This window comes from Mercenaria mercenaria, chromosome 7 (genome assembly GCF_021730395.1).
Source record: "Mercenaria mercenaria strain notata chromosome 7, MADL_Memer_1, whole genome shotgun sequence".
Taxonomy (NCBI): Eukaryota; Metazoa; Mollusca; class Bivalvia; order Venerida; family Veneridae; genus Mercenaria; species Mercenaria mercenaria.
Genome location: NC_069367.1, coordinates 34,615,521 through 34,643,323, shown reverse-complemented (window position 1 = coordinate 34,643,323; position 27,803 = coordinate 34,615,521). Strand labels below are relative to the sequence as shown.

Genomic DNA, 27,803 nt, shown 5'->3' with positions numbered 1-27,803 from the left:
TGATATAAGCTACCATTCACTCTCAACCACTGAGAAACATAATAGTAAGAGAGATTGCAGTTTTAATTTTATTCTAAATGATTTATTTCAATACAACAGTAAAATATATCTGACAATTTCAAAGTGAAAAGAAAGATGATTGTTTGTCTTACTTGTTATATGAAAATATATCCTGTCACCCGATTTAACATTTTCCCTTATGATTACGCCAATCGTGAAAATATTACATATTGTGTTCACTCGAGGAGTTATTCAGATTTTACATTGAAATAAGATATACATGTATCCTCCATTCAATGAATTTCGCAAAGAGGGCAAATAAGTGTATATATAGACATCTTCTTGAAACATATAAATTCTGATCAAACTCTACAACTTGATCAATGAAGATTGTAAAATATGTAAATGCTACTAGCTATATAAAATGAGTTTGACGAGACGACACTATTTATTACTGTAACAACCATATTACCACTAAATGGTATTGGTACACCAGCCTTTCTTTCGGTTGGTTTTGCCTTTGACGTGAAACAAAGAACCTACATTTACAACTAGGCAAAAACAACGTAAAATAATTTATAACTTTTGTTTACTTTAGTTATAGACTATATTTCTTAATATTACTACAAAACAATATGAAAAAGAAATATTTCTATCATGTTCAATAGTTATTTTGCATGTTATGAGTATTGAAATAAATGAATGCTTTGAACAAATGTTAACTTTTACTCAATACAGTATGTTTTTCACTATACACCAAGACAGCATTATTCAAAAAAAAAAAAATGAAATTGAAATAATTTACGTAAGTTCGTTATAAACGAGTAAAATATCATGTTTATAGACATGTGTTCCTTATAGCCGAGTTTTCGCAATATCCGTTATATTCATATGGTTTTCATATAAATAAAAGTTGCTTCCCTTCAGCTTCAGAAATCTCAACCTACAGGTAATGGAGATTACTGTGTCGAAGATTTAGGAAAAGAAGTATTATTTAATTAGTCCATTTTTTTTTTATTTCAAAAGCATCAACTTCAAATACATGTACTTGTGCGGCACTATCGTTAATATACACATTTAAATGCACAGCAACTGAAAATTGCTTTTATAAAACATTCACCAAAAACACACTTTGGGCAGTAAATGCACATAATGCCATTTTAAAGGTTCTTGTTACATAGTTTGATATAAAACACAAAAGCAATCAAACTTTGGCAAGATATTTGGCATTTTATTTACAACTTTTAGACAACAAAATGAAAGAATCAAGTTCTCGTTTAAGAGGACAAATGAACGTATTTTTCATCAAGTATCCAAACAATGATTTACGGTCGTACTGATGTGACGTCCGTTTGTAACATTTATATGTCAATTACAGAATGTAAAATAAATGCTCAAAACCGTTTATTTCTTTGCTCATGCATAAAACTACACTAACAAAAAGGTAATTATGTTGGAATTCTGCTTTAACATAACATGGACCAGATTTATTTTTTCTTTTATTTTTGTTGTTTTTCTTTTTGTTTTGTTTTTTGTTTATTGGGCTTTCTTATGTGTATTTTTGTTTGTTTTGTTGTCGATATAGTTTCATCATATATAAATGGCCTTCCAAGTTTTGATTCTGGAGGAATACCAGGATATCCGGGCATCATTTCAGACCATTGACCTTCCTTAAGCCAGCTAGGTGGTCTTTTATGTCACTACGATGATAAATACTTTTTAATTAAAATGCTCGATAACAACTGTTGTATAACAGGTTAAAAATCAATTAAGTATCAATAATTTATTCAATGGTACAACAATTTTTATATTCAACACACTTTCAAACATCATGTATTAACTTGTGGCGATGGCGCCGTCATCAAATCTTTTTTGCTTTTTTCGGGTTCACTCAGCAACATATCTGTTGGTTTGCACACTGTCATATCTTCCTCAGTATAATTGTCTGACCTGTAGTCGCTTGTTGTAGATGCTTGAGACAATGAAGATTGTTCACCACAACTATCGGTTCCACTGAAACTTCGATGAAATTCAGCAAAAGCCCCTCCTGAATCAGTACTGACTTGAGATGATAGAATGCTGCTATTGTCTGAATCTACACTTGTCTGTGATGATGCAACGCTTCTGTTGTCTAAATGAATGCTACTTAATGATGACGCAATACTACTATGGTGAGACTTCTCCGATGGCGCTTCTGACATTCTCTCAGTATTTTCGGGAATATAGTCTTCTGAATGACTAGGTGGATCTTCAATGTTCATAGCTGAAGCAGGAAGTTCTGCAAAAACACATTGGGAGACTTCTGGTTTCACTTCATCATTCTCCAAGTCGTACCCGAGATACCTTTCTGAAATATGACAAATCATTTACTTACACACGTAAAGGCATTTATTTTGACATAATAGATGTTCAATTGTTACTGATTTTTGTAGAGTTTGCTTTTACGCGAATCCACCAAACTAAAACCCAACATATAAGTTGTCAATTAATTTATTTTGACATTTTAACATCGACACATTCATATCGCTGTGTCTTAAACAAGGAAATGTTACGACAGAGGAAATCAAATGAATCCACATTAGTATGGCACTTACTATAAAAACTAGTCTTAAATGTCACTTATGTTTCAAAATGTTTTACAATTTAAACCTAACCAAGACTACATCAGTCAATCCAAAAAGGAAATTATTATTCCATTGTAGCAGTTCACGAAAAACCAAGTTCTGCAACCGAACATTTATCTTTCAATGAAATAATCTAAGATCTCCTATATATGTCTGTAGATTTCGTTATGATTCTCATTATGTATGATCAAGTACGAACAAACTAGAACAGTATTTAAGTTTATATTTATGATTAAAAAAGCAGCCATGCAAAAATCATTGTTTCCAGCTAAAAAATTACTTTTCAAGTTCTGATGTCATGATTTTCAAAACTTTTCATGTTCTGATGTCATGATTTTCAAAACTGAATACAAAGGTTAGTGAGCCTAGATTTTTATTAGAAAATATTAATTGTTGTTACTAAATCAAATGCAAAAAAACTTACTGTTGAACTGAAAACGAATTTTACTTCCGACCTTTATCATCTTGAACCAAACTGGCTCGCGCTGGAATTTAAAAACAAATGTTAACTCATTCGGCAGTTGATGTTTATATTTTGCAATCTACAAAATGTTCTTTGTACAGCATTTGTATTAATCACAACAATGAAATAGATCATTCCTGCTGAAAAGACACATATTCTCAGAAACGTGAAATAATCAGTGTATTGGGACTTCATCTAATTTAGTTTATACTAATTTGTTTTAGCTCGATTGTGATCAAAGCTTTAAGCTTATTGTAACCACTCTCGAGTCCGCTTCCTGGAAAAACAAGTACTGGTGTCATATGAGAAGTCATGGTCGTGACCCCAAGACCCTTTAGTCCAATATCTTCCACTTAGTAACATTGTGACATTGATCTGATATTTTCAAGCATCCATTTTTAGTTGTTTATATTCAATGATACAATAATCACAACCAATTTGTTCCAGCTAGTTCTGTAGTTACCAGTTCTAAAGGTTTAGGTGCCGGCCACTCAACCCAGGACCTTGGGTTCAAATCACACTGGGGTCACAACACCAGAACTGTATATTTTTCAGAAGGCAGGCTCGAGTGCGGTTCAAGTAAGACTGAAGCTTTTATTACATTGGAGCTTATTTAGTGAATTAGTATAAAAATGTTTGCAATACATATTAAAGATAGATATTTAAGGAGGTATATAGTAAATATTTTTGCCATTACCTGGATTTTATAAATTCATACATTCAAAATTTTTTCTATTGTAGTAAAAATTGTTATCACCTACTTTTAAAACGACCTTGTCTCGATCAATGCCAATGTACCATTTCATTTCTTCATCACATAGAGCCGCTGCAAAGTTTATATGTATTTGGTCACCATCGTCCTGCCAGTACTTTGCTCTCTTCGTAATTATCTCTGTCAGATTGTAAATCAGAAACTACTCATTTTTATATTTAAGGCAACATTGACATACACAGTGACGAAAAAACGAAATGAGATTTTGTTCACGAGCAAGACAGATCGTAAAAAAGGTATGACACTGGGTTTCATGACTGTAGTTTCATTGCAAATTGAAATTATCACGGAGTGCATTCATTTTTACTGCAACAAAATTCCGCTTAAGCGGATCTACATAGCGTGAAGGATGAATCTTTTCATAGATTTTATAAACACAACAGCAGTGACATCAGACACTTTCGCCATGCCCTCACTTGTTTTTTGGAATCGAAATAATAGATCTTAATCACGAAATTTAATTTTGACGTCTTTAATTATTTACGGATGTTTATGGAACCTTAAGAAATAAGTTTCATAAAAATCAAAACTTCAAGAATGTTTAGAAAAAGTAAGGTACTTTTAGAAAGTACTTTTTGCAACGTTTTAGGAATTTTAACAAAAATCTTTAAGGCCACTAGAAAGTCTGTTAAATAACATACAGTAATGAAACTGTACATCACGAATTTCCAGTCTGAAGTCAACGGTCATATTCTCATGATTACTGCAAACATTCCGCCCACTCTCTATGTCAATAGAAATAAAAAGAGTAGTGTTCCGGAATGTTTAGAACATATGCGAATCATGGTACAGACAAAGCTGTCACGTGATAAATATTTACGACAATTTTAAGCAGGTCTTGATTTCTATCTACTACTGATAATCTCAAACTGGAGTAGAATACTGTACAATTATTACCTTTAAAAACAACTGGAAGTTTACTCTAGAAAATTTAGAACGGTGCTTTAGTAGTCAAAGGAACATGGTTAAAGTTATCTCAACAAAATTCTTGCAGTTGTAATGTACAACCAGAGCTCGTAGAACACGAAATGCCCCCCTTGATACATTCAATAATTGCACAAGAAACAGAAATTATTTGCTCACTGTAAACAAAAGTTCTACTGCTCTGGTTCAATGTGACCTTGGTCTTTGACCTATTAACATCAAATTCAAAAGAGGTCATCTGCTGGTCATAATCAACCTTCCTATTAAGTTTCGTGATCTTAGACTCAAGCGTTCTCAAGTTATCGTCCGGAAAGAGTTTAACTTTTCCGGGTCAATGTGATTTTGACCTTTGGCCTACTGACCTCAAAATCTATACGGGCCTTCTACTGGTCATGACAAACCTCCCTATCAAATTTCATGATCCTACGCCCAAGCGTTCTCAAGTAATCGTCAGGAAATGGTTTAACTGTTCCGGGTCACTGTACCCTTGACCTTTGATCTACTGACCTCAAAATCAAGAGGGGTCATCTGCTGGTGATGATTAACCTCTCTATCAACTTTCATGATCCTTGGCCCAAATATTCTTCAGTTATCGTCCGGAAACCGTTCAATTGTTCCCGGCCAATGTGACCTTGAACTTTGACTTAATAACCTCAAATTCAACAGGGGTCATCTGCTGGTCATGAACAACCTCCCAATCAATTTCACTGATCCTAGGCCTAAGCGTTCTTCAGTTATCTTCTAGAAACCGTTTTACTGTTCCTGGTCACTGTGTCCTTTACCTTTGACCTACTGATCTCAAAATAAATAGGGGTCATTTGCTGGTGATGACCAACCTTCTTATCGACTTTCACGATCCTAGGCCCAAGCATTCTTGAGTTATCATCCGGAAACCTTTTAACTTTTTCGGGTCATTGTGACCTTGAACTTTGATCTACTGACCTCAAAACCAATAGGGGTCATCTGCTGGTCATGACCAATCTCCCCATCATCTTTAATAATCCTAGGCCAAAGCGTTCTTGAGTTATCATCTGGAAACTGTTTAACTGTTCAGGATCACTGTGACCTTGACCTTTGACATACTGATCTCAAAATCAATAGGAGTCATCTGCTGGTGATGACCAATATCCCTATCAATTTTCATGATCCTAGGCCCAAGCGTTCTTGAGTTATCATCCGGAAAATGTTTAACTGTTCAGGATCGCTATGAACTTGACCTTTGACATACTGATCTCAAAATCAATAGGGTTCATCTGCTGGTGATGACCAACATCCCTATCAATTTTCATGATCCTAAGCCCAAAAGTTCTGGAGTCTTCCGGAAACGGATTGGTCTACATTCCGACCGAGCGATCGACAGTACGACCGATCGACCGACATCTGCAAAACATTATACCCCTCCTTCTTCGAAGCGGGGGAGGGGGGGGTGGGGACGCATAACAATCTTAATTATGGCAATGTGAATATTTTACGTTCTTTAATCTACTTTAAAGTTCAGATTTAAGTCGCTGATGAATACGGATCCTGTCGTTATCAATATTCTGTTCATACGTACTTGTTCTATCGCTGTCGTCGTGTTTCAATGTATCGATGGACACTTTTCCATCACATATATCTAAATACTGCTGTGTCCCGGGAACCTTGTACAGATGTTTGCTTTTTGGTACTTCAATTCTTTCGCCTCTTAACTCTTTGAATTCAACACGTTCAACAACTGGGTGGTCATCTGAATTGCAAAATAGTATTTTGTTTTCTATCTATTATCTTCAACTTATTCAGTGTCAATATTCCATCCTTTTTTTCAGTGAAGTGTTTTATGCATAGAGATAGAATCTAGGCTTATGTTTAAATATAAGCACAACAGGAAAACAACGAATTTGAAAATCTTTACAGAGTTTCTGCATGCTGCACAAATATGCTTATTAACATTAAAACTATAAAGTCAGCCATTAACGAACTAGTAACTACCAAACACACATAACGAATTGTCAGTTCTAAAATGTTCTCGTTTCTTACTGACTGTAAAATTAAAAATAAAAAAGTCATAAGAATTCTAAACAGGATATATTTACCAGTGTGTTTGTCTGGTGCAAGAATAGCGCTAGTTTCTATCCATTCCCATTTTTTGGCACGAACTCTCCGTAAAACCTAGACAGAATAGAAAAAGTCAACTTTATTATCTGTGGAATAACACAATGGTTCAAAACACAAAACGCTGTTTTGCGCACGTAATATAGATATATATGACATATATAATTAAAACAAAAATCACATGTGTACTGTCTTTCAGACTCGATTAAAATATCACATGATCTACAGAAATATATTATAAGGATACAAACCAGTGTAAATCTGCTAATTCCGTCGACCTTGACATCTCGAAAAAGTGCTAGAACTTCATTATGTGTCAATTCTGGCACGAAATTCTCGTTCAAAAGTACCATCTCGTCATTGTTGCTGCAAAATATAATTATAATGACCAATTAAAATGGACTACTTTAACTCTTATATTAAAACGCAGACAAGAGTAATGCACTATCGAAAAATATCGCAAAATAGTTCCGGACTACTTTTAAAAATAAACAATCTACCTAAACAAGTTATGATAAAAATCTTACTCGATTTTCATTTGATCAGCAGGTCCAGCATCATCAATATCTACAAGAAAATGTCTGTAATATACTGATCCATCTTTCAACTTGTCTTTGAAGGTGCATAAATATGCCCCAAAGTCATCCCCCTCGGGCTTATCCGCTCTGTTATGTGGGATAAGAATATGAGACTTCTTTTCCGGTTTCTGAAATCAAACCATAACATATTACTATCAAAATTGGCGAAACAATTATCTTTTATAACATGATAAGAATATGTCAATTAATTCAAACAAATCTTCAATATGAATAACTTTCGTAAATTCGATTAAATCATAACTTTAACTGAGACTGTTAGTTTATCAAAGTATTTAACTTCCTTTAGTATATGATAGTATTTAACTACGATCTCATTCTGACTTTACCCAACATAAACGAACCCATGAACTTAAGTCAAGGACTTGCGGCAAGTATGGGACACTACCTTCACAATACAACAGAAATGTTGTGTTTTAGAGGAGCACTGCTAGTTTTTATTCAAATTCATTTGTATTTACCCTAATTTTAAGAAAATTCTTTTTCTTTTTCAAGCACATTGTAAAAGGTCCAAAACAAGTCCATGTTTTTCTATTGGCATCAGTCCTATTTCCATTTAAATGACGTGTATTATCCGGTAAGTCTCTATTCCGAAGCGACCCTTGTGTCAGACTCCGGTGTATCTTTCCTAACACTCGCATATTTCAATTTGAAATTGTTCTGAATTGAATCGAAGCTTAAAAGTATATTGAAAATATACTTTAATATATAAACCAATGACGGCTTTTCCATATCTTTATATGTTATTTTGGAAAACCATGAGTCATATACACATTTTTAAAATATACGGATTACAGGTGATTCAATGGAAAAACCAATATATTACAACCAACGGGTATTACAACTGTCGTAAGCAATCAGACACAGGAAGCAAAATAAATAATACCATAAATCTGAAGGCATGAAAATTAGGTTATCAAGCAGTGCTATTTTTAAACAGGAAATATAGAACTAAAATGAGTTAAACTTCTGTTTACTTGTGGGAAATCCCATAGTGCTATTTTTAAACATTACATATTACAAATTTAAATTTGATACCTTACGGTGTGGAAATTGAGTGACAAGTTGTGTAATTATATACATTTTTCATAATTTATCAACTTCATTTGTACAGGGCTTCCATATTGTGCTTTTTGCCACTGAGAGTTCAAGGGTAGTGTTATTTCCGTCTACACACAGGCCTGGATCCAGAAATATTGACCGTGGGGGTGGGGGTGCACCAGTCTAGAATGAGGACAGGACCGCCCGAGAGCGGGTAGGTACAGGAGGGGGAGCCTCTGCCCATGTTAGGGGGTCGGGGGGAGGTCTCCCCTGCTGGCAATTTTTGAAATACAGGTATGAAATGGTGGCCTCTGGTGCATTTACTGGTAGGGGTGCTCCCCTCATTTTCGGCTCTCCCTCTGAAAAAATTGAAACACAGGCATGATTATGGCGGCTTCTGGTGCATTTTTTGAGTCTAAATTTTGAGGTAATGGGGGATTACTCTCTCTTGATTGGGGTGAGGGGTCAGAGGGCTCTACCTCTAGAAAAGTTTGGAATATAGTTATGAAATGCAGGGCTCTGGTGCGTTTCTGGGTCTAAACTTTGAGTAAATATTCCTTTGCCAAAATGGCAGGGCGCATCTTTGACGAGTATAGGTCACTTCCCAGCCAACTGGGGGGGGGGGGGGGGCATGAGTCCCCTTGGCCCGGCCCTGGATCTGGGCCTGACACATTTTTGTACAAACTAGACAGCGATAGGTCGGATGTGGCAATGGACAGCGTTCTTTGAACGTAGCGATTCCGCTACGGTCACTTTCCTTGTCCCTTTATACGTCACCAATTCTAAAGATTATATACTAGGCTACAACGAGGCGCTTAGAGCTGTTAACAAACATTGGGTGGAGTCTTGGAATGGAGTCTGCAGTGACCTTCGTGTCTAACTTTGCAGGTGTTTAAGTTTGGAGTGAGATTTTATAGTCAAATTAAATATAGATCTAATCATTCATGATGGGGCCTCCGTGGCCTAGTGGTTAAGGTCGTTGACTTCAAATCACTTGCCCCTCATCGATGTGGGTTCGAGCCTCACTTGGGGCGTTGAATTCTTCGTGTGAGGAAGCCAACCAGCTGTTGTAAAATTAAAAAAATAACAAGAATGGTGATTATTGGAATGAAGAACCAAATTCAATGTAACGTATATAAAATACTAGAGACTGGAAGTAATTATAATAATTATTCTGGGAATGACGAGTGTTTGTTTTATACATCTATAATGTATAAACCAACGTGGAATGTTGCGTGTTTAGAAAGAAAATGTTTATAAAAAGTGCGTAAGCATCATTATCGTCGTCGTCATTGTTATTTTGAATTCCGATTTAGCATCCTTGACAGACAAAATATCTACGCAGCAAGTATCTAAATCATTTCCATTACCTTTAAATAATACAAAGACCTCCATCCCCATATTCTCGTCAGTAGCAAATTATAACAAACCATTCAATGACTTTTTTCTAGGTTATCAGCGAATTATCGGTAAAACTGATGATGACAATGATGATAACGATGCGTATGATGATGGCAGCGGTGGTGGTGATTGTGATAATGATGTTGATGGCGATGATGATGATGATGATAGTAACGATAACGAGGCTGATAGTGGTTGTGTTGATGCTGATGATGATGATGATTACGCTATAGACGGTGGTGTTGATAATGGTGCTGGTGGTGGAGATGATGATGAAGTTGACAGTGGTGATGGTGGTGGTGGTGATGATAGTGGCGTTGATAAAGAAGATGATGATGAAAGCTGTAGTGGAAGAAATGATAGTGGTGGTCACGATGATAATGATGATGACGATGGGAGAGGTTATGATGCTGATGGAGACGACGATGAAGTTGATTATTATTAAATTAATCAAAACTAGAAAATGCTTTTGTAAAAAAGCGCATGTCTCCCTGTTGTAAATTTAGCAGCTAGTCTTATTAAAGTTGATCTATTAATTGATTCTACTGATGTGAAACTTTGGCCTCTGCTACTAGAGATGTCATTCACCAGTTACCCCCATAAATTGTTTGGGACTGGAGTGTGTATCATTTTGTATCATTTTGTCAGGGTATGTTGTCATCATGTACCATCGTAAACATGTCTGGTTTGTTAGAGTTAGAGGTGGTTCCATATTTGGGATGGTACCATCAGTCAACGGTTATCCTCATAAATATTAGGGGTAATCTTTGTCTTTCATCACTATGATACACTCCAAATATGGGAGGGTACATGCTTTTGTATATAAGCCTAGGTCAGAACTTGGGAGGGGAATTCTTTACTTTTGGCTCGGACTTTGAAAATGACAGATCATAGAAACAAGAAATGAAATATTTACAGTTATAATTATAAGTGACTTTAGACCAGAGGAATGAGAGAAATTATAATTTTGATGACTTATTTCCATCACATGACAAAATCTCATAATAAACTAACATTGAAAATTGGAATAAAGTGTATTTTATCAATGGAGTATAAACCCCCTCACCCGAATCTACGTTTTTCAACACTGGTGGCAGCGACGGAAATGGACTTATACACGTGCTTATAAGAAATTTGGACATATATTTCTATTCAAATATTTGTGGTGACAATTAAGTGATAATCATGGGACCTAAAAAGCAACACGAAAAAGATTCTGTCACAACTGAAGATGATGATAGTCATGAACAATTATTAGCTGAAGTTGAACTTTTGAGACAAAAACTTAAATCGGCAGAAGTTGATAACTTGACCTTAAGTGAGAGACTACGCAAAAATGAACAGGAAAGTACTTTACAAAGAGATGAATTAGTACGCAGTTACCAACAAAGAATCAATGACATTTCTATGGAAAAAGACAATCAGATAAGAAATTTAGTCAATGAAAGGGACAAAGCTTCGAATGAAAACAGCAATACATCAAGGCAGCAAAATCAACAGAGAGGCCGTGATAAATACGAGGTTCCTCTACCAAGGCAAATCATCTTTGATGGCAAATCATCCTGGGAGAGTTTCATTCACCCATTTGAAGCTATGGTTGATGCGTGCAAGTGAGACAATAGTGAACGTTTGTTCCGCCTTAAGAACAGTTTACGCGGTGATGCTGCGGAATACGCTTTCAAGCAGCTGGGAGCTGACGAATTGTCAAGTTATGCGAAGATAAAATCATCTATGGCGATGCGATTTCAGGAAAAGCGCTCCACTTCCTCCTATCTGGCCGAGTTAGAAAACCGGAATACAATAGGGAAAAAGAATCGTTGGCTGTAATATGTGGCAGAGGTTAAGAGGTTGGTAATAAAAGGTTACCCCACAGCAAACAACGAGACGAGGGAAACGATAAACCTTCGGCACTTTCTTAAGGGACTTCAGGATTCTCAGGCGGCTTTGTTCATTGGGATGCAGGACCCAAAAACTATCGATCAGGCAAGAGAATTGCTCGACAACTATTCCAGCATCAGAGATGACGTGAGAGGGGCGAGAATTAGGAACATTGACACGGGCAGGGAACCTTACGTAACAGAAGCAAGACTGCAAGAATTTGGTAGATATCTGAAATCCAACATAGGCAAAAAGATTGATCATCTCGCGAACCAGTTGAATGTAAAAAGTGGTAGATCAGCCTCGGATCGTAAAGTAAATCAGCGCCCAAGAAAAGATGTGCAGTGTTTCAGATGCCAGCAGTTTGGTCACTATGCAGCCGAGTGTAAGGCAAACCTTCAGGAAGGTAACAAGTCGGAAAACTAGCTTCGACCAAGCCTAACGGCCCAGACTTGGTCAATAACAGTGAAGTTGAATTTAAGACTATTAAGTGTAGGAGCGCTAATACAGATGGTGTTTCGATTATATTGCCTGTAAATATTTTTCAAACTGTGCGTGCGAACTTAGTCATAGATACTGGTGCCTGTACTACGATTTTTTCTACTGCATTATATCATAGAATACCAGAGGATGTGCGACCTGAGTTGTGTAAAGTTGACCCTTCAATACGTCTTGAAGTTGCGGATGACGGTTTATTAGCCATAGATGGACAATGTGAATTTTCATTTAGTGCATCGGGTCAAACTTTTAATTACACTGTATTAATTGCACCTATTCATGAAGATGGACTAATTGGATTAGACTTCTTGTATGAAAATGATTACAAACTTAGTGCTAAAAAGGGATTAAAATTGAATGGGAAAATGTGTAGAACTCTAGTTGAAAAAGTTCCCTTGAGGGCAGTCAGAGTGACCACTAGGTCAAGAGTAACAATTCCAGCGAATTCAGAAACAGTAATACCTGGGGAGGCTATAAATTTCGGTGCAATTAATTCATCATTGGGCATCATTTACCCTTCAGAGAATAAACAACCGGCTAACAATGTTTTGATGGGAAGTGTGCTCATTGCTCCAAAGAGAATTCGGGGTGATTCGATTCCCATTAGACTAGTTAACACCTCTGACAGAAAAGTGAAATTATCAAAAGGGTCATTATTGGGATATTTGCATGAAACTAAACAGGAGGATTTATTGAGAGAAAATGTTGATTTGAATGACTGTGAAATATTGGACAATAATATCAAAACAAGTGAAAATAACATTAAACATGACATGACTAAATGGAGTAGTGGGTTAAAGGACCTGTACCATAGATCCTCTGAAAATCTCAATGAGTCACAAAAAGAAGCATTGAAGTGTCTATTGGAGAAACATAAAAATGCTTTTTCCAGTTCCTCCACAGATTTAGGGCGTACTTCATTAGTGCGACATACAATTGAGGTGGCAGAAAATGTTCGACCTGTAAAAATACCACCTAGACGGGTGCCAAAAGCATTCGAAGGCCAAGAAGAAAAAATTATTCAACAACAACTTGAAATGGGAATAATTGAAGACAGTAATAGTCCATGGTCTGCACCTTTATGCTTTGTAAGGAAAAAGGACCCGCAGGCAGGAGTGCGTGTCGTTGTGGATTATAGGGGTTTAAATGATCTAAGTAAAAAATGTGCCTATCCATTGCCGAGAATTGACAGTTGTTTAGAAAGTTTGGGAGGAAATAATTATTACAGTTCATTAGATCTTTTGTCAGGATTTTACCAAATAGAACTGGATGAGAGAGATCGTGAAAAGACTGCATTTGGCACCAGCAGGGGCGGTCTGTATCAATACGTTACTATGCCGCAGGGCCATACAGGGGCTCCACATACATTTCAGCGGTGTATGGAATTAGTGTTTAAGAACTTACAATGGAGGACAATGATTATTTACATGGATGATATTTGTACTTTTGCTGAAACTTTTGATCAGGCATTGTTTAGGTTAAATGAAATTTTAACCAGATTGGAGAAAAATAACTTGAAATTAAAACCGAGCAAGTGCAATCTACTCCAAAGGCGCATAAATATATTGGGTCACACAATTGACAGTTCTGGAATACGTCCTTCAGAAGAGAAAGTTAAAGCTGTGAAGGAGTGGCCTGTGCCGCGGAATTTAACCGAACTCAGAAGTTTTTTAGGTTTTTGTAGTTATTACAGACGTTTTATCAAGGAATTTAGTGCTAGGGCGTCACCACTTAATCGCTTAACAGAGGCCGGTCGAGCGTTTATCTGGGGACCAGAACAGGATAGTGCTTTTATGGACTTAAAAACTGCATTGACAGGCGAAGAAGTGTTAGCATATCCAAAAGAGGAAGGCTTATTCATAGTGGATACTGACAGTAGCAATTTCTCGTGCGGGGGTTGCTTGTCGCAAATGCAATGGTCAGATACAGCTCAGGATTATGTTGAAAAACCAATTATGTTTGCGAGTAAATCATTTGACAAAACACAACGACGTTATTGTGCCACAAGAAGAGAACTGTTGGGCGTAGTGACATTTATAACCCAGTTTAGACACTTTCTGTTGGGTAGAGAATTTTTATTAAGGACTGACTGTTCAAGTTTAAGGTGGTTAATGTCGTTTAAGTCACCTACTGATCAAATGGCGCGTTGGCTAGAGGTTTTGTCACAGTATAACTTTAAAATCGAACATCGAAGTGGGAAAAAGCATATCAATGCTGATAGCCTGTCCAGAATTCCATGTGAACCAGAGGAGTGTCAGTGCTATGATGGGAATACAATACTTGAAAGTTTACCGTGTAAGGGGTGTCAGACTTGTTTGAAGAAACACGATTCCTGGTCAGATTTTGCACAATTCAATGACGTTGTTCCATTATTTGATAAAAACTTGAATACTGGGAATCAGAGTAGGCCAGTCATATTACGAGTGAAGGCTCAAAATAGTGGATTTTGGAGCAGTATTTTTGTGCTCATGCAGCTGCAAATCATGAAGTTGATTGGTTGTTTCAATACACTTTTCCATGGATTAAAACAGACTGGGAAGTACTTCCGAAATCGCGTTCAACGACTTCGATTCCATAATAGTCTGGATTTAAATGGTGTATTAAGTGGAAATAGCTTCAACTTTGGTGACAATAACGAGGAGGTGTTGAACAAGGACGTAAATGCTATACTGGATGAACATGTTGCATTATCCGAGGATGCAGCGCAAACATCTAACTTAGGTTGTCTCAAACAGTTTAACACAGTTAATTGTTCACCTGTCAAAATGGCCAAATTACAGAGGGCAGACCCAGATTTAGGAATTGTGATACAGTGGCTTGAAGAAAACAGACGACCCCTGAGAGATAAGGTAGCAGGGAATTCACCAAGTGTGCGAAATTATTGGCTAAATTATGACCTGTTAACTCTGATTGATGGAGTGTTATTTAAAAAGTACATTGTCAGTGCAAAGGACCATCGGCTTTTGTTGATAGTGCCTAGAGTACTATATAAGGAACTTTTGATATCTTGTCATGATTCAATTACTGGAGCACATTTAGGAATTTCAAAGACATATTCAAAATTACATCTCAAATATCACTGGTATAAAATGAAGGAATACGTCCAGTTGCACATCAAAAGTTGTGAAAAGTGTGCATTCCGAAAAAGGCCGAAAAACATACCGAGGGCACCATTAACGGAGTACACAGTTGGCCATCCTATGGATCGTATACAAACGGACATAATGGGGCCACTTAATGAGACAGAATCCGGAAATCGGTATATTATCGTGGTCATTGATGGATTTACCAAGTGGGCTGAGTGTTACGCAACCAGAGATCAGCTAGCAAGTACCGTTGCTCATAAGATTGTATATGAATTTTTGTCCAGATATGGTATGTGTTTGGACATACATTCTGATCAAGGGACAAATTACCAATCCAAGTTGTTCAGTGAAGTCTGTCGGATTTTGGAAATTAATCAAACTAGGACTAGTGGATATAGGCCAATGGCAAATGGTGGACCAGAGAGATTCAATCAAGTTTTGCAAAATATGATATCTACTTATGTAAACTCCAATCAAACAAACTGGGATGAAAATCTTAATTTAATCACCTCCGCATACAGAGGATGTGTCCACCAGGCGACCGGATTCACGCCAAATTATTTAATGATGGGACGTGAAGCTATTATCCCGGTTGACATTTCACTTGGCTGCATTTTAGAGAACAAGATAAGTTCAGTGGACTATGCCATTCAACTACAAGAGAAGTTGACAGAGGCGCATCAGATAGCACGAACTAATTTGCAAAAGAATGCTGTCAGACAGAAGCGTGATTATGACACCCGGATTTCAAAAACACATTTTAGTAAAGGACAGTTAGTTTTGTGCTTAGAGAAGTCTAGACATAAAGGAATCAGCAAGAAAATTGACCCTAATATTTGGAAGGGGCCTTACGTTATTACAAGGAAGATCACAGACCTTTTGTATGAGATAAGACTTTCCCAAATGGCAAATCAAGATAGTGCATCATGACAGATTGAAACCGTTTCATGGAAATAAAACAACCCATTGGCAATCAAACATGGTGAAGTCTAAGGAAAATAACCATAAATCAAAAATGAAAGGGTTCCAGCAAACTTCCAAATCCTGCCTGGACAGTACCAGTCAACAAGTGAGGAGAAGTTCAAGGAACAGGACACAATACAGACCATACCAACATGGTACACAATAGTAATAAATATTAAAAGTGTTAATTGTCCTTCATCGTGAGGGTACTTCAAAGGCTAAGTGTTGGGTATATATAAGGGACTTGCACATTTGGGCAATCATTTCTAGACATTTAGCATTTCTGAAAACACCAAAATATTGAAAAATTAAACCTGGATTTTTAAATTTTAATGAACACGTGCACAAGCTGCAATAGGAATTTTTCTTTTCGTTCGGGATTAACCAGGCATAAAAGGCAGTGTTCATACGTCATGAATGACAATATTTTTGAGAATCTCGCAGGGGGGACAGAAAAGAAGTTGCATCGTCCAGGATTCCTGCCAATTTCTCCAACACCCACCGGAGCAGTACCACAACCACCATACATGATGTACCTACCACCTCCAGGACATACAACATTAAAATCCGCTAGCATGCACTTCCAGCAACCATCAATTGGAAATGTGGACATACCAAGTGCGCCTCTTGAAACAATGCCAGCAAATGCCAAGCGGCCAAGGTCAATGCCAGAAAATGAGGACATTTCTTCTATGTTACACCGACTAAACGAACACCTAGTAAGCATAGACAGGAAGCTTGACACTATGTCAAGAGACATACACGTCATAGCCCAGAATGTACAGGGGAAGGGTATACCCTCAGATCTACTTTCTGAGCTGGATTGTCTCCGGCAGAAAATTCTGGATTTTAAGAAATGAATTTGTATCAAGGTCACTTTTGGACTTACTTCAAATTCCTTCTGGATTTTAAGTGCTAACTAATATTCATCCTGGATTATAAATGTATAATTATAAATTTCATTCTTTGTATGGATTTAATTAGTGGCTGCATTGGTAATAATAATCCCATTCAGCCTAAGTGTATACAAATGGATTTATTATTCTTTATATGGATTTAATTAGTGGCTGCATTGGTAATAATAATCCCATTCAGCCTTGGTGTATTCAAATGGATTTATTTGTGGGTTTCATTTTAAGATATGAAAATTTGTGCCATTTATTAAAATCATATGTTGTATAATTAGATGCTCTTGGCACACAGGACTTAAAACTTTGGTAGAGACGACTACCATATAGCCATATAAAATCAAACATTGTGCCTATTCCCTTTTTTTCTAATTAATTTAAATAAATTAAAGGCACCAGGACTTACATTAGTAAATGGTAAAGACGACTACCATATCAATGAAATTAATCAAAATTGTGCCTATTTCTATCATCATACTGTGTTAATGTTAAAATAAATAAAGGCACCAGGACTTAGTGTGAGTTAAATAAACATTGTGTGAAAGTGCTTACAAATATATATTCACCTTATAGATGAACCGAACTCAACACTGGATTTTATTTTACATGTGTTTTACTAGGACAGTTTGTGTTTTACTAGGACAGTTGGTGATTTTGTTTACACTTTTAATGTTTCATACACACATTAGTTAATAATCATTTTATATGTATACTACTTTGAGAAGTATTTATTCACTTAGTTCTTCCGAACTATAATCTTAAGTTTTATTAAAACACAGAGTATAGCATGTTTACTACTATTCATGACACTTTATCATTTATATTGAGGAGCAATTTCAATGATATAATAGTTTAGGTATTCATATTCTTATGTATCTTCACATAGTATTTGAGAGTAAGAGTCTGGCTCAGTAGTCACTTATATTCTAATGTTAAAACTTAATTGGGGACAATTAAGAAGCTAAGGGTGGGGGAGTGTTGTAAATTTAGCAGCTAGTCTTATTAAAGTTGATCTATTAATTGATTCTATTAATGTGAAACTTTGGCCTCTGCTACTAGAGATGTCATTCACCAGTTACCCCCATAAATTGTTTGGGACTGGAGTGTGTATCATTTTGTATCATTTTATCAGGGTATGTTGTCATCATGTACCATCGTAAACATGTCTGGTTTGTTAGAGTTAGAGGTGGTTCCATATTTGGGATGGTACCATCAGTCAACGGTTATCCTCATAAATATTAGGGGTAATCTTTGTCTTTCATCACTATGATACACTCCAAATATGGGAGGGTACATGCTTTTGTATATAAGCCTAGGTCAGAACTTGGGAGGGGAATTCTTTACTTTTGGCTCGGACTTTGAAAATGACAGATCATAGAAACAAGAAATGAAATATTTACAGTTATAATTATAAGTGACTTTAGACCAGAGGAATGAGAGAAATTATAATTCTGATGACTTATTTCCATCACATGACAAAATCTCATAATAAACTAACATTGAAAATTGGAATAAAGTGTATTTTATCAATGGAGTATAAACCCCCTCACCCGAATCTACGTTTTTCAACACTCCCCCAATGCAAAGTCCTATAGGCAAGAAGTCAATAGGGGTCAGGAGCGAAAGTCAAAGAGACACTGATGGTTAGCTGCAATAGGGATCATCTACTTGGCATGTCCAGTCATCCCGCTAAATTTCAACACTCTTGGCCTAGTGGTTCTCAAGTCACTGTTCAGCCTCCTGTGACCTTGACCTTTGATCAAGTGACCTCAAAATAAATAGGGGTCATCTACTCTGCATGTTCAATCATCCAATGAAGTTTCAACATTCTGGGTCAAGTGGTTCTCAAGTTATTACTTGGAACTGGTTATCAATGTTCAGGCCCCTGTGACCTTGACCTTTAACGGAGTGACCCCAAAAACAATAGGGGTCATTTACTCTGCATGAACAATCATCCTATAAAGTTTCAACATTCTGGGTCGAGAGGTTCTCAAGTTATTGATTGGAAATGGTTTTCCATGTTCAGGCCCCTGTGGCCTTGACCTTTAACAGAGTGACCCTAAAATCGTTAGGGGTCATCTACTCTGCATGACCAATCATCCTATTAATTTTTCATCATTCTGGGTCAAGTGGTTCTCAAGTTACTGACCGGAAATGGTTTTCCATGTTCAGGCCCCTGTGACCTTGACCTTTAATGGAGTGACCCCAAAATCGATAGGGGTCATCTACTTTGCATGTACAATCATCCTATGAAGTTTCAACATTCTGGGTCAAGTGGTTCTCTAGTTATTGATCGGAAATGGTTTTCCATGTTCAGGCCCCTGTGACCTTGACCTTTAATGGAGTGACCCCAAAATCAATAGGGGTCATCTACTCTTCATGACCAATCATCCTATAAAGTTTCAACATTCTGGGTCAAGTGGTTCTCTAGTTATTGATCGGAAATGGTTTTCCATGTTCAGGCCCCTGTGACCTTGACCTTTGACGGAGTGACCCCAAAATCAATAGGGGTCATCTACTCTTCATGACCAATCATCCTATGAAGTTTCAACATTCTGGGTCAAGTGGTTCTCTAGTTATTGATCAGAAATGGTTTTCAATGTTGAGGCCCCTGTGACCTTGACCTTTGACGGAGTGACCCCAAAATCAATAGGGGTCGTCTACTCTTCATGTCCAATCATCCTATGAAGTTTCAACATTATGGGTAAAGTGGTTCTCTAGTTATTGATCGGAAATGGTTTTCAATGTTCAGGCCCCTGTGACCTTGACCTTTGACGGAGTGACCCCAAAATCAATAGGGGTCGTCTACTCTTCATGACCAATCATCCTATGAAGTTTCAACATTCTGGGTCAAGTGGTTCTCTAGTTATTGATTGGAAATGGTTTTCAATGTTCAGGCCCCTGTGACCTTGACCTTTGACGGAGTGACCCCAAAAACAATAGGGTCGTCTACTCCAGCAGCCCTACAAACCTATGAAGTTTGAAGGTTCTAGGTCAAATGGTTCATCAGGTATTGCTCGGAAATGAAGTGTGACGTACGTACGGACGGACGGACGGACAGGGCAAAAACAATATGTCTCCTGGGGGAGACATAATAATGTTATTCAGATTTATGTGACACTGTAATTTATCATAGCATTAAGCTGTACTTCAGACTACGAACGAATTTATCAGGCAAACACTTAGGAACTATCTGTAGGAGTCAGGTAAATACTGAATCACGTGAGATATATCAGAATTATTTATCTTATAGCCTTCAAGTTGAATTTTATTTATCGTCGGTTTCTTTTTTACTGACACCAGATTTGAAGACATGGTACTTATGTGATTAAGGAGTTACCCAGCATGATGCACAGGAATGATGCAATGACTTGCACTGATAAGCCCAGTGTGTTTGAGGTAAAATGTTTACACAGTTAATGTTTTTATGAGCATACTTCAATTAAAAATTGTTGTCCAGTTCGGTAAGATCATTTTCTGGTTCTGACCAATCTTGATATATCATGGTCACAGGTCGCTATAACCCATCAGTAAAGTTAGCAATATTGGTGCTACAAAATTACAACAAATATTCATCATACCCTAAAGGCAGTTAATAAAAAGTATAAGTGAGAAAGATAAAGATAAAACCATTAAAGGTCCAGTAACTCTTTTAATTTACTTTCAGAACATTAATTTTTGTTGATAGTTTAGTGGTATAACTGTGTTTTATTTTACTTTAAAACAACGTTACCATATATCATTCTATGACATTTAAGTCATTTCTTCACGAAAAAAACAAACAATTAAATTGAAACATTTCTTATTTTTTGCAATACCGTTGAACAAATACTGTGCTGTATTTCTGTTGTATACTTAAACTTAAAAAAGCAATGCTGGGATTATATTTTTCAGCAAAAAAAAGCCGATATCGTGCTTGGTAAAAAATGCTACTTGAAATTATAACATCCAAAGTGTTTCTGGGACTTTAATACCCTTGGTAAACCATTATGTTACCAAGAATGACCATTGTCTAAAACACAGACTCTAGTAGAACATTTTAACAAGAAAAACCAAGATGAACACAGTTTTAACCAGTTTTTTTCTTTCTCCGACCATAAAATCAAGGAAATATTCCATTCCTCAATTCACCACAAAAATGATTAAAATTAATAAATTTAAACCGAAGACTTCAATCAAAAAAAAATTCCCAACATTAAACACCAGACTCATAGAATTCCTCAAGCTATACAGTAAATCTTGCTCGAGAGGCCACTTGTATTTAGAAACCATTTGTCTTAAGACCCATTTTATTAATCAAAGTATTAAAAATGAGACCTTTTCATTAAGAGACCACTGTTTAACGACTCCAGTCATGAGACTCCACTGCAGTGACTCCACTCCAAAATTGACACCAGACTCCACTCCGACACTCCACGCCATATTTTACACGGTGCCGTTTCATTTCAATTGGGTGAAAACTCTAGGAGGTGTTGAACAAACAAGAAAGTGTACCGAGCGGAATTACGGACGAACGGACAGTTCAAACACTATATGCATTTATGTTCTTCGATATCGGTCGCATAAACTTGTCAAATAAATGCATTTGTTCATTTTACCCATCTTTTCAAAAGACCCTTAACAAGACTTCCCCCATTTCCAATTATTTGAAGGTAATTTTCAACAAGAGGGTCATGATGACCCTGGATCGCTCACCTGAGTAATGTGAGCTACATGTTTCAAATGTCAAACTGATACTAAAATATTAAGAAAGTCAGTAGGTCACAATCATGGTCAATGAAATTCAGTATTACGATCGGTGTGCAAAATTGTACATGTCCAAATTTCAAGGCTGTATCTTAAAAAACAAGAAAGTAGGTCAGCAGGTCAAGGTCACAGTCAAGTGACATCATTACTTAGGGTCATCAGGTAATTATTATTAAACAGTCTTGGAAATAGGGTCAGATAATTTTCTAAGTATTTTTCCTTAAATAACTCATATAATAATTAAGTGACCCCGGGACGGGGCCTCTTTTAACCCCAGGGGCATATCTGAACAATTTTGGTAGAAGACTACTAGGCAATGCACCATACCAAATATCAAAAGCCTAGGTTGTGTGGTTTCAGACAAGAAGATTTTTAAAGTTTTTTCCTATATAAGTCTATATAAAGCATGGGACCCCCAGGACAGGGCCTCTTTTCACCCCAGGGGTACAATTTGAACAATTTTGGTTGAAGACCATAACACAATGCTACAAACAAAATATCACAAGCCTAAGTCTTGTGGTTTCAGACAAGAAGATTTTTAAACTTTTTTTCCTATACAAGTCTATTTAAAACTTGGGACCCCCGGGGCGGGGCCATATTTGACCCTAGGGGGATAATTTGAACAATCTTGGTAGAGGACTACTAGATGATGCTACATACCAAATATCAAAGCCCTAGGCCTTCTGGGTTTGTACAAGAAGATTTTCAAAGTTTTCCCTATATAAGTCTATATAAACTATGTGACCCCGGGGCGGGGCCATATTTGACCCTAGGGGGATAATTTGAACAATCTTGGTAGAGGACCACTAGGCAATGCATCATACCAAATATCAAAAGCCTAGGTCGTGTGGTTTCAGACAAGAAGATTTTTAAAGTTTTTTCCTATATAAGTCTATATAAAACATGGGACCCCCAGGGCAGGGCCTCTTTTCACCCCCAGGTGTACAATTTGGACAATTTTGGTTGAGGACCATAACACAATGCTACAAACAAAATATCAAAAGCCTAAGTCTTGTGGTTTCAGACAAGAAGATTTTTAAACTTTTTTTCCTATACAAGTCTTTGTAAAACTTGGGACCCCCGGAGCGGGGCCATATTTGACCCTAGGGGGATAACTTGAACAATCTTGGTAGAGGACTACTAGATGATGCTACATACCAAATATCAAAGCCCTAGGCCGTCTGGTTTTGTACAAGAAGATTTTTTTTATAAACTATGTGACCCCGGGGCGGGGCCATATTTGACCCTAGGGGGATAATTTGAACAATCTTGGTAGAGGACCACTAGGCAATGCATCATACCAAATATCAAAAGCCTAGGTCGTGTGGTTTCAGACAAGAAGATTTTTAAAGTTTTTTCCTATATAAGTCTATATAAAACATGGGACCCCCAGGGCAGGGCCTCTTTTCACCCCAGGGGTACAATTTGAACAATTTTGGTTTTTTCCTATATAAGTCTATATAAAACATGGGACCCCCAGGACAGGGCCTCTTTTCACCCCCAGGTGTACAATTTGGACAATTTTGGTTGAGGACCATAACACAATGCTACAAACAAAATATCAAAAGCCTAAGTCTTGTGGTTTCAGACAAGAAGATTTTTAAACTTTTTTTTCTATATAAGTCTATTTAAAACTTGGGACCCCCGGGGCGGGGCCATATTTGAACCTAGGTGGATAATTTGAACAATCTTGGTATAGGACCACTAGATGATGCTACACATAAGATATCAAAGCCCTAGACCCTGTGGTTTTGGACAAGAAGATTTTTAAAGTTTTTCCTTTCGGCTGCCATGGCAACCAGAGTTCTGCATTGAATTCAATTCTTTGAATAATTTTAAAAGAGGGCTGCCCAAGAATCATTCCTGTGAAGTTTGGTGTAATTCTTCCCAGTGGTTTTCAAGAAGAAGATTTTTTTAGAAAATGTTGACGGACACACGACGCACGACGGACATTGACCGGTCACAAAAGCTCACCATGAGCCTTTGGCTCAGGTGAGCTAAAAATGCTATTTGAAACCAAATGTTTAACGTAAATCCAATTCACCGAAAAAGAATGTGAGCGAGTTACCTAAATACATGCGATTGACTCATTAACTTTTAATTGCGCCTTTTTCAAAGTTGGTAAATGTATAAAAGTATGTAATATGATAAGACTCTATAATTTCAAAATATGTTTCCAGACATGTGTAAAATGATAAAAAAATGTTGATTTAGATTTTTATAAGATATTAGGAAAAATAACTTACTGTTGCGTCTAGAGAAGTGTAACGTGTACGTATTTTTTCTCATCGTCCATGAAACTTCGAGTAAAAACATTTCAGTGCTTTTTAAAAACAAATTAGGAAGAAGATCCTTTTGAAGAAAGGAATGCAACTAAGGAGAATAATAGCTAACTCGGTTTGATAAAGTACGTTAATAAGATGAAAATGAATGTGAAACATCCCTCTCACTTACTAGGACCAGACCTCTATAATGCAAATCAATTGATATAAATCTCGATTCCAAATGACAAGAAAATGTAACAATATATCTCACCTTTCTTCCAATAGGTATCATACAAAACCATGTTGTTGTTGGTTCAGTTGGCAGTTTGTTCGGGCTCATGTCAACAAAATCCTCTGAGACAGTCGTCGGAGGTGTCGACAGTACTTTTTCTTGAACATTATTTAGAATTATTGTGTCAATTTCGATTTCAGACGTCTGAACAGCAAGGTCTTTTGCATCATCAGTGTTACTGCTGAAGTTTTTACAGGAAAATGCGAACACTTTGTTCTCTATTCTATTACATGTGAGAATATTTTCCCCTTTTCTCATACCATTTTGGTCTGTCTTCTTCTGCTCAGTGGTCTCTATAGCACTTTCAGCACAAGCACCTTTGTCGTTTACACCATAGATTCTAAACTGACTGGTTGCTGATGTGAAAACCAAATCCTGCTTGTAACTTCTGGTTACTTTCTTGTTCTTTTCTTTGTATTTGATCATGTGTTTGACTCTTGTCTATGTCCTTGCTGTTAACTCCATCCGTTTCAATATCTTCTTCACCCTCCATTTCCTTTTGTTTTATTGTCTTCTTATAATCCGAACGGAACTTCTAAGCTCTTTAATCACGTTTCAAATGCAAGTGACACACTATTTACTGCTTTTCCGTCATATATCTTTTTTCCAGTTCTAAAATATAAAGTTAACAAGTTCAAAGCATAAACGAGATAAACAAATGAAACTTATCTAAACCACTTTGTCAACTATATCAAATACAAGTCAGTGATTTTGGAATATTAAGTAAATAATTGAATGTTTGTGTTTACAACAAAAATTCAAGAAGCTGAGGAGCGGGTTTATATGCACAGGATAAGAGTCTGTCAATGGAAACAAGACAAACAAATACTTAACTAACAAATAAAATCTCAATTTCAATATGTTTTGTATACAGCCATGATAAACTTAAGATGCCAATAATTGTGAATATCCGATCATATACGTTACACATTAAGTATCACATATTAAAAGAAACAAAATTAGTAGTACCCCTGACTTCTGTCTTCAGTCATTTCATGAAAAGAAATAATTTCACATCGGCATCTGCGGGATTTTTATCTCCTTGAACTAAATACAACCCCACCGTAGCTAGATGATGTTTCGAAATGATTACTTGAAACTAATCAAACAATAAGACAGCCTATTAGAATTGGCCAAATATTTAATAACATCCACACACGCTTCATTTGTTTCCGGTTTCGATAAGCTTTAAACAATTTAGTGAAGTGAATAACCGTAAATGAAATGACTGTAAGGACAGTAAGAACAAGTAAAATCAATTCTACGAGCTAAAATTTCACAGATTTTCTATACATTTTTGCATAAAAACTACTTTTTCCACTGGATCCGCACATGTATTAACGGGAGAAAAACCGTGTTCAAACAAGCCAATTCCCGTGCTGTTCATACAAATTTTTATTTTTGAAATGCTTTGTCATGGACGTATATGTATTGCTGCTCAGATCAACACAGACCTGTGTCTCGTTCTTCCACAATAACCTCTTTTTGTAGTATAAAAGATCAATTTAATCCATGTTATGTTTTGCTGAATCAGCTACCAGTCCCAAACGCACTGTCCTGTCCCATACAGGGTCAAAAATGTGCTAACTAGCTTCTACCTCAGTTAACTCCCTTTTGAACTCAGCGTCGGTTCAATAGCCATGAATGGATTTAATCGCGTTTAACTTGTGTGTTTTTATGAATCATAGCAATCATTTTGGGAAGTATCAGTCGGCGTGTTTTATCTTAATTTCTCACAGAATTCGTGTAAATCTTGAAAGCTTGTCGTACTAATTAGTACACTAAACAAGTGTCCGCACTGTAAGTAACTCGAATGTAAACTTGTTATTCTTGAAATTGCGTTCCTGTTTACCTGTTTATAATAACGAGAAATGAGAGAAAAATTCAATACATGCTCTTGCTAGTGTTGTTGATTTGTGGGGGCCCGGTTATGGATATCTAATGCATGTTAATGCACGTTTGCCAGAACAAAATGGAAATTAAAAAATTTACCAGAACAGTAAAGTCATCATATATGAATACGATACATTAAGTCTACGTGTGATGTTTTTATGCAACAACAGCGATCATGACTACGCGTTTGTTTTGTGTATTAACGTCTGCCGAAGTCCGCGGGAATGTTTTCGGCATTTTAGAATGAGTGTTTTCCTTTGAACATTATAATAGAATAATCACAAGCCCCTGAGGAAAATGTGTTAGTCATGTATGTGCTCGAAGGCCATTCAATTACTTTTTGCAAACTTTTTGCAGGGTCTGTGGATGATATGACTCCGCTGACCGATAAAAAATATAAAAAAACTGTGCTTTTTTGTACATTATTTCGGTTAAATGCGGCACGAGGGGAGCTGTGGTCTAGTGGATAAGGTGTCGGCCGCTCAATCCAAGGGTCGTGGGTTCGAGCCCTCTTGGGGTCACGACCATGACTTCTCATATGACACCAGTACTGGTTTTTCCCGGATGCTGACTCGAGAGTGGTTCCAATAAGCTTGAATATTTCATCACAATTGAGCTAAAAAATTAGTATAAAATAAATGAGGCACATTTTAAAGTGAAAACTGTTTGCTCTGTGTCCGCTACTTCCGGCTTAGAGGGAACTTTAGTAGCAGATTAAGATATTTGAACCTTTTCTTTTCCTGGTGTCATTGTCTTCTGTGGTTGTAAGGAATAAGTTCCTTATACCTCTTTCTCACTGATCCATGCCTTTTGAAAATTAGCTCTTGCAGCCATTTCCTGTTTTTAAATTTTATGATTGTTTTGGCAAACCATATGATAGTGAAAACGGAATAAAAAGAAAATAGAATCATTCACATTTAAATAATAATAATTTTGGCAAAAATTTGCTTAAATATCTAAAATCAATGGGATAATGAATAACTTTATTGTAGGAAATAGTAACCACTTACTGTAAAACATTTTGTCTGCAAACACAATTATATATGTGTTCTAAATTTAAAAATAGAACTTAAAAAAAACTTAGTTTTTGAAAGCTAGTACAAATGATCACAAATTTCGGTTCAACGAGAAAGCAGTTGGCTGTTTCAAAGTATGAAAGCCTGGATCATTCATTGACAACAATCCGTAGAATTTTTCTTTATTTGGATTTTTTAAGTATCAAACTATAGCAAAATTTCTTTTGAAACTTAAATCTATTCCTGACAAGAACTGAAATACCAGTTAACGGGCTCGGAATAACAAGAAAATGGCATAATAGTTTCGTCCTCTCTTCGAAATTTTATCACATTATTTCAATTATATT

The 27,803-nt window shown here is 36.5% G+C and overlaps 1 protein-coding gene across 3 annotated transcripts; it reads right to left on the bottom strand.

Moving 5' to 3' along the window:
• Positions 1 to 54: 54 nt before the first annotated feature.
• Positions 55 to 26,427, bottom strand: LOC123554445 (uncharacterized). 3 transcript variants are annotated; one of them, XM_045344606.2, is made up of 9 exons: positions 25,517 to 26,427; positions 24,527 to 25,159; positions 7,402 to 7,580; positions 7,126 to 7,240; positions 6,856 to 6,931; positions 6,339 to 6,509; positions 3,849 to 3,979; positions 3,049 to 3,109; positions 55 to 2,347 (listed from the first exon to the last, which is right to left on the bottom strand). In XM_045344606.2, the coding sequence occupies exons 2-9, from the start codon at positions 24,971 to 24,973 to the stop codon at positions 1,830 to 1,832; spliced, it is 1,698 nt and encodes a 565-aa protein (XP_045200541.2). In that variant the 5' UTR covers positions 24,974 to 25,159; positions 25,517 to 26,427; the 3' UTR covers positions 55 to 1,829. The 3 variants fall into 3 exon arrangements, with proteins under 3 accessions (XP_045200541.2, XP_053404061.1, XP_045200542.2); XM_053548086.1 differs by having other exon boundaries at positions 24,527 to 26,427; XM_045344607.2 differs by lacking the exons at positions 24,527 to 25,159; positions 25,517 to 26,427 and adding an exon at positions 7,932 to 8,204.
• Between the last annotated feature and the right edge of the window lie 1,376 nt (positions 26,428 to 27,803).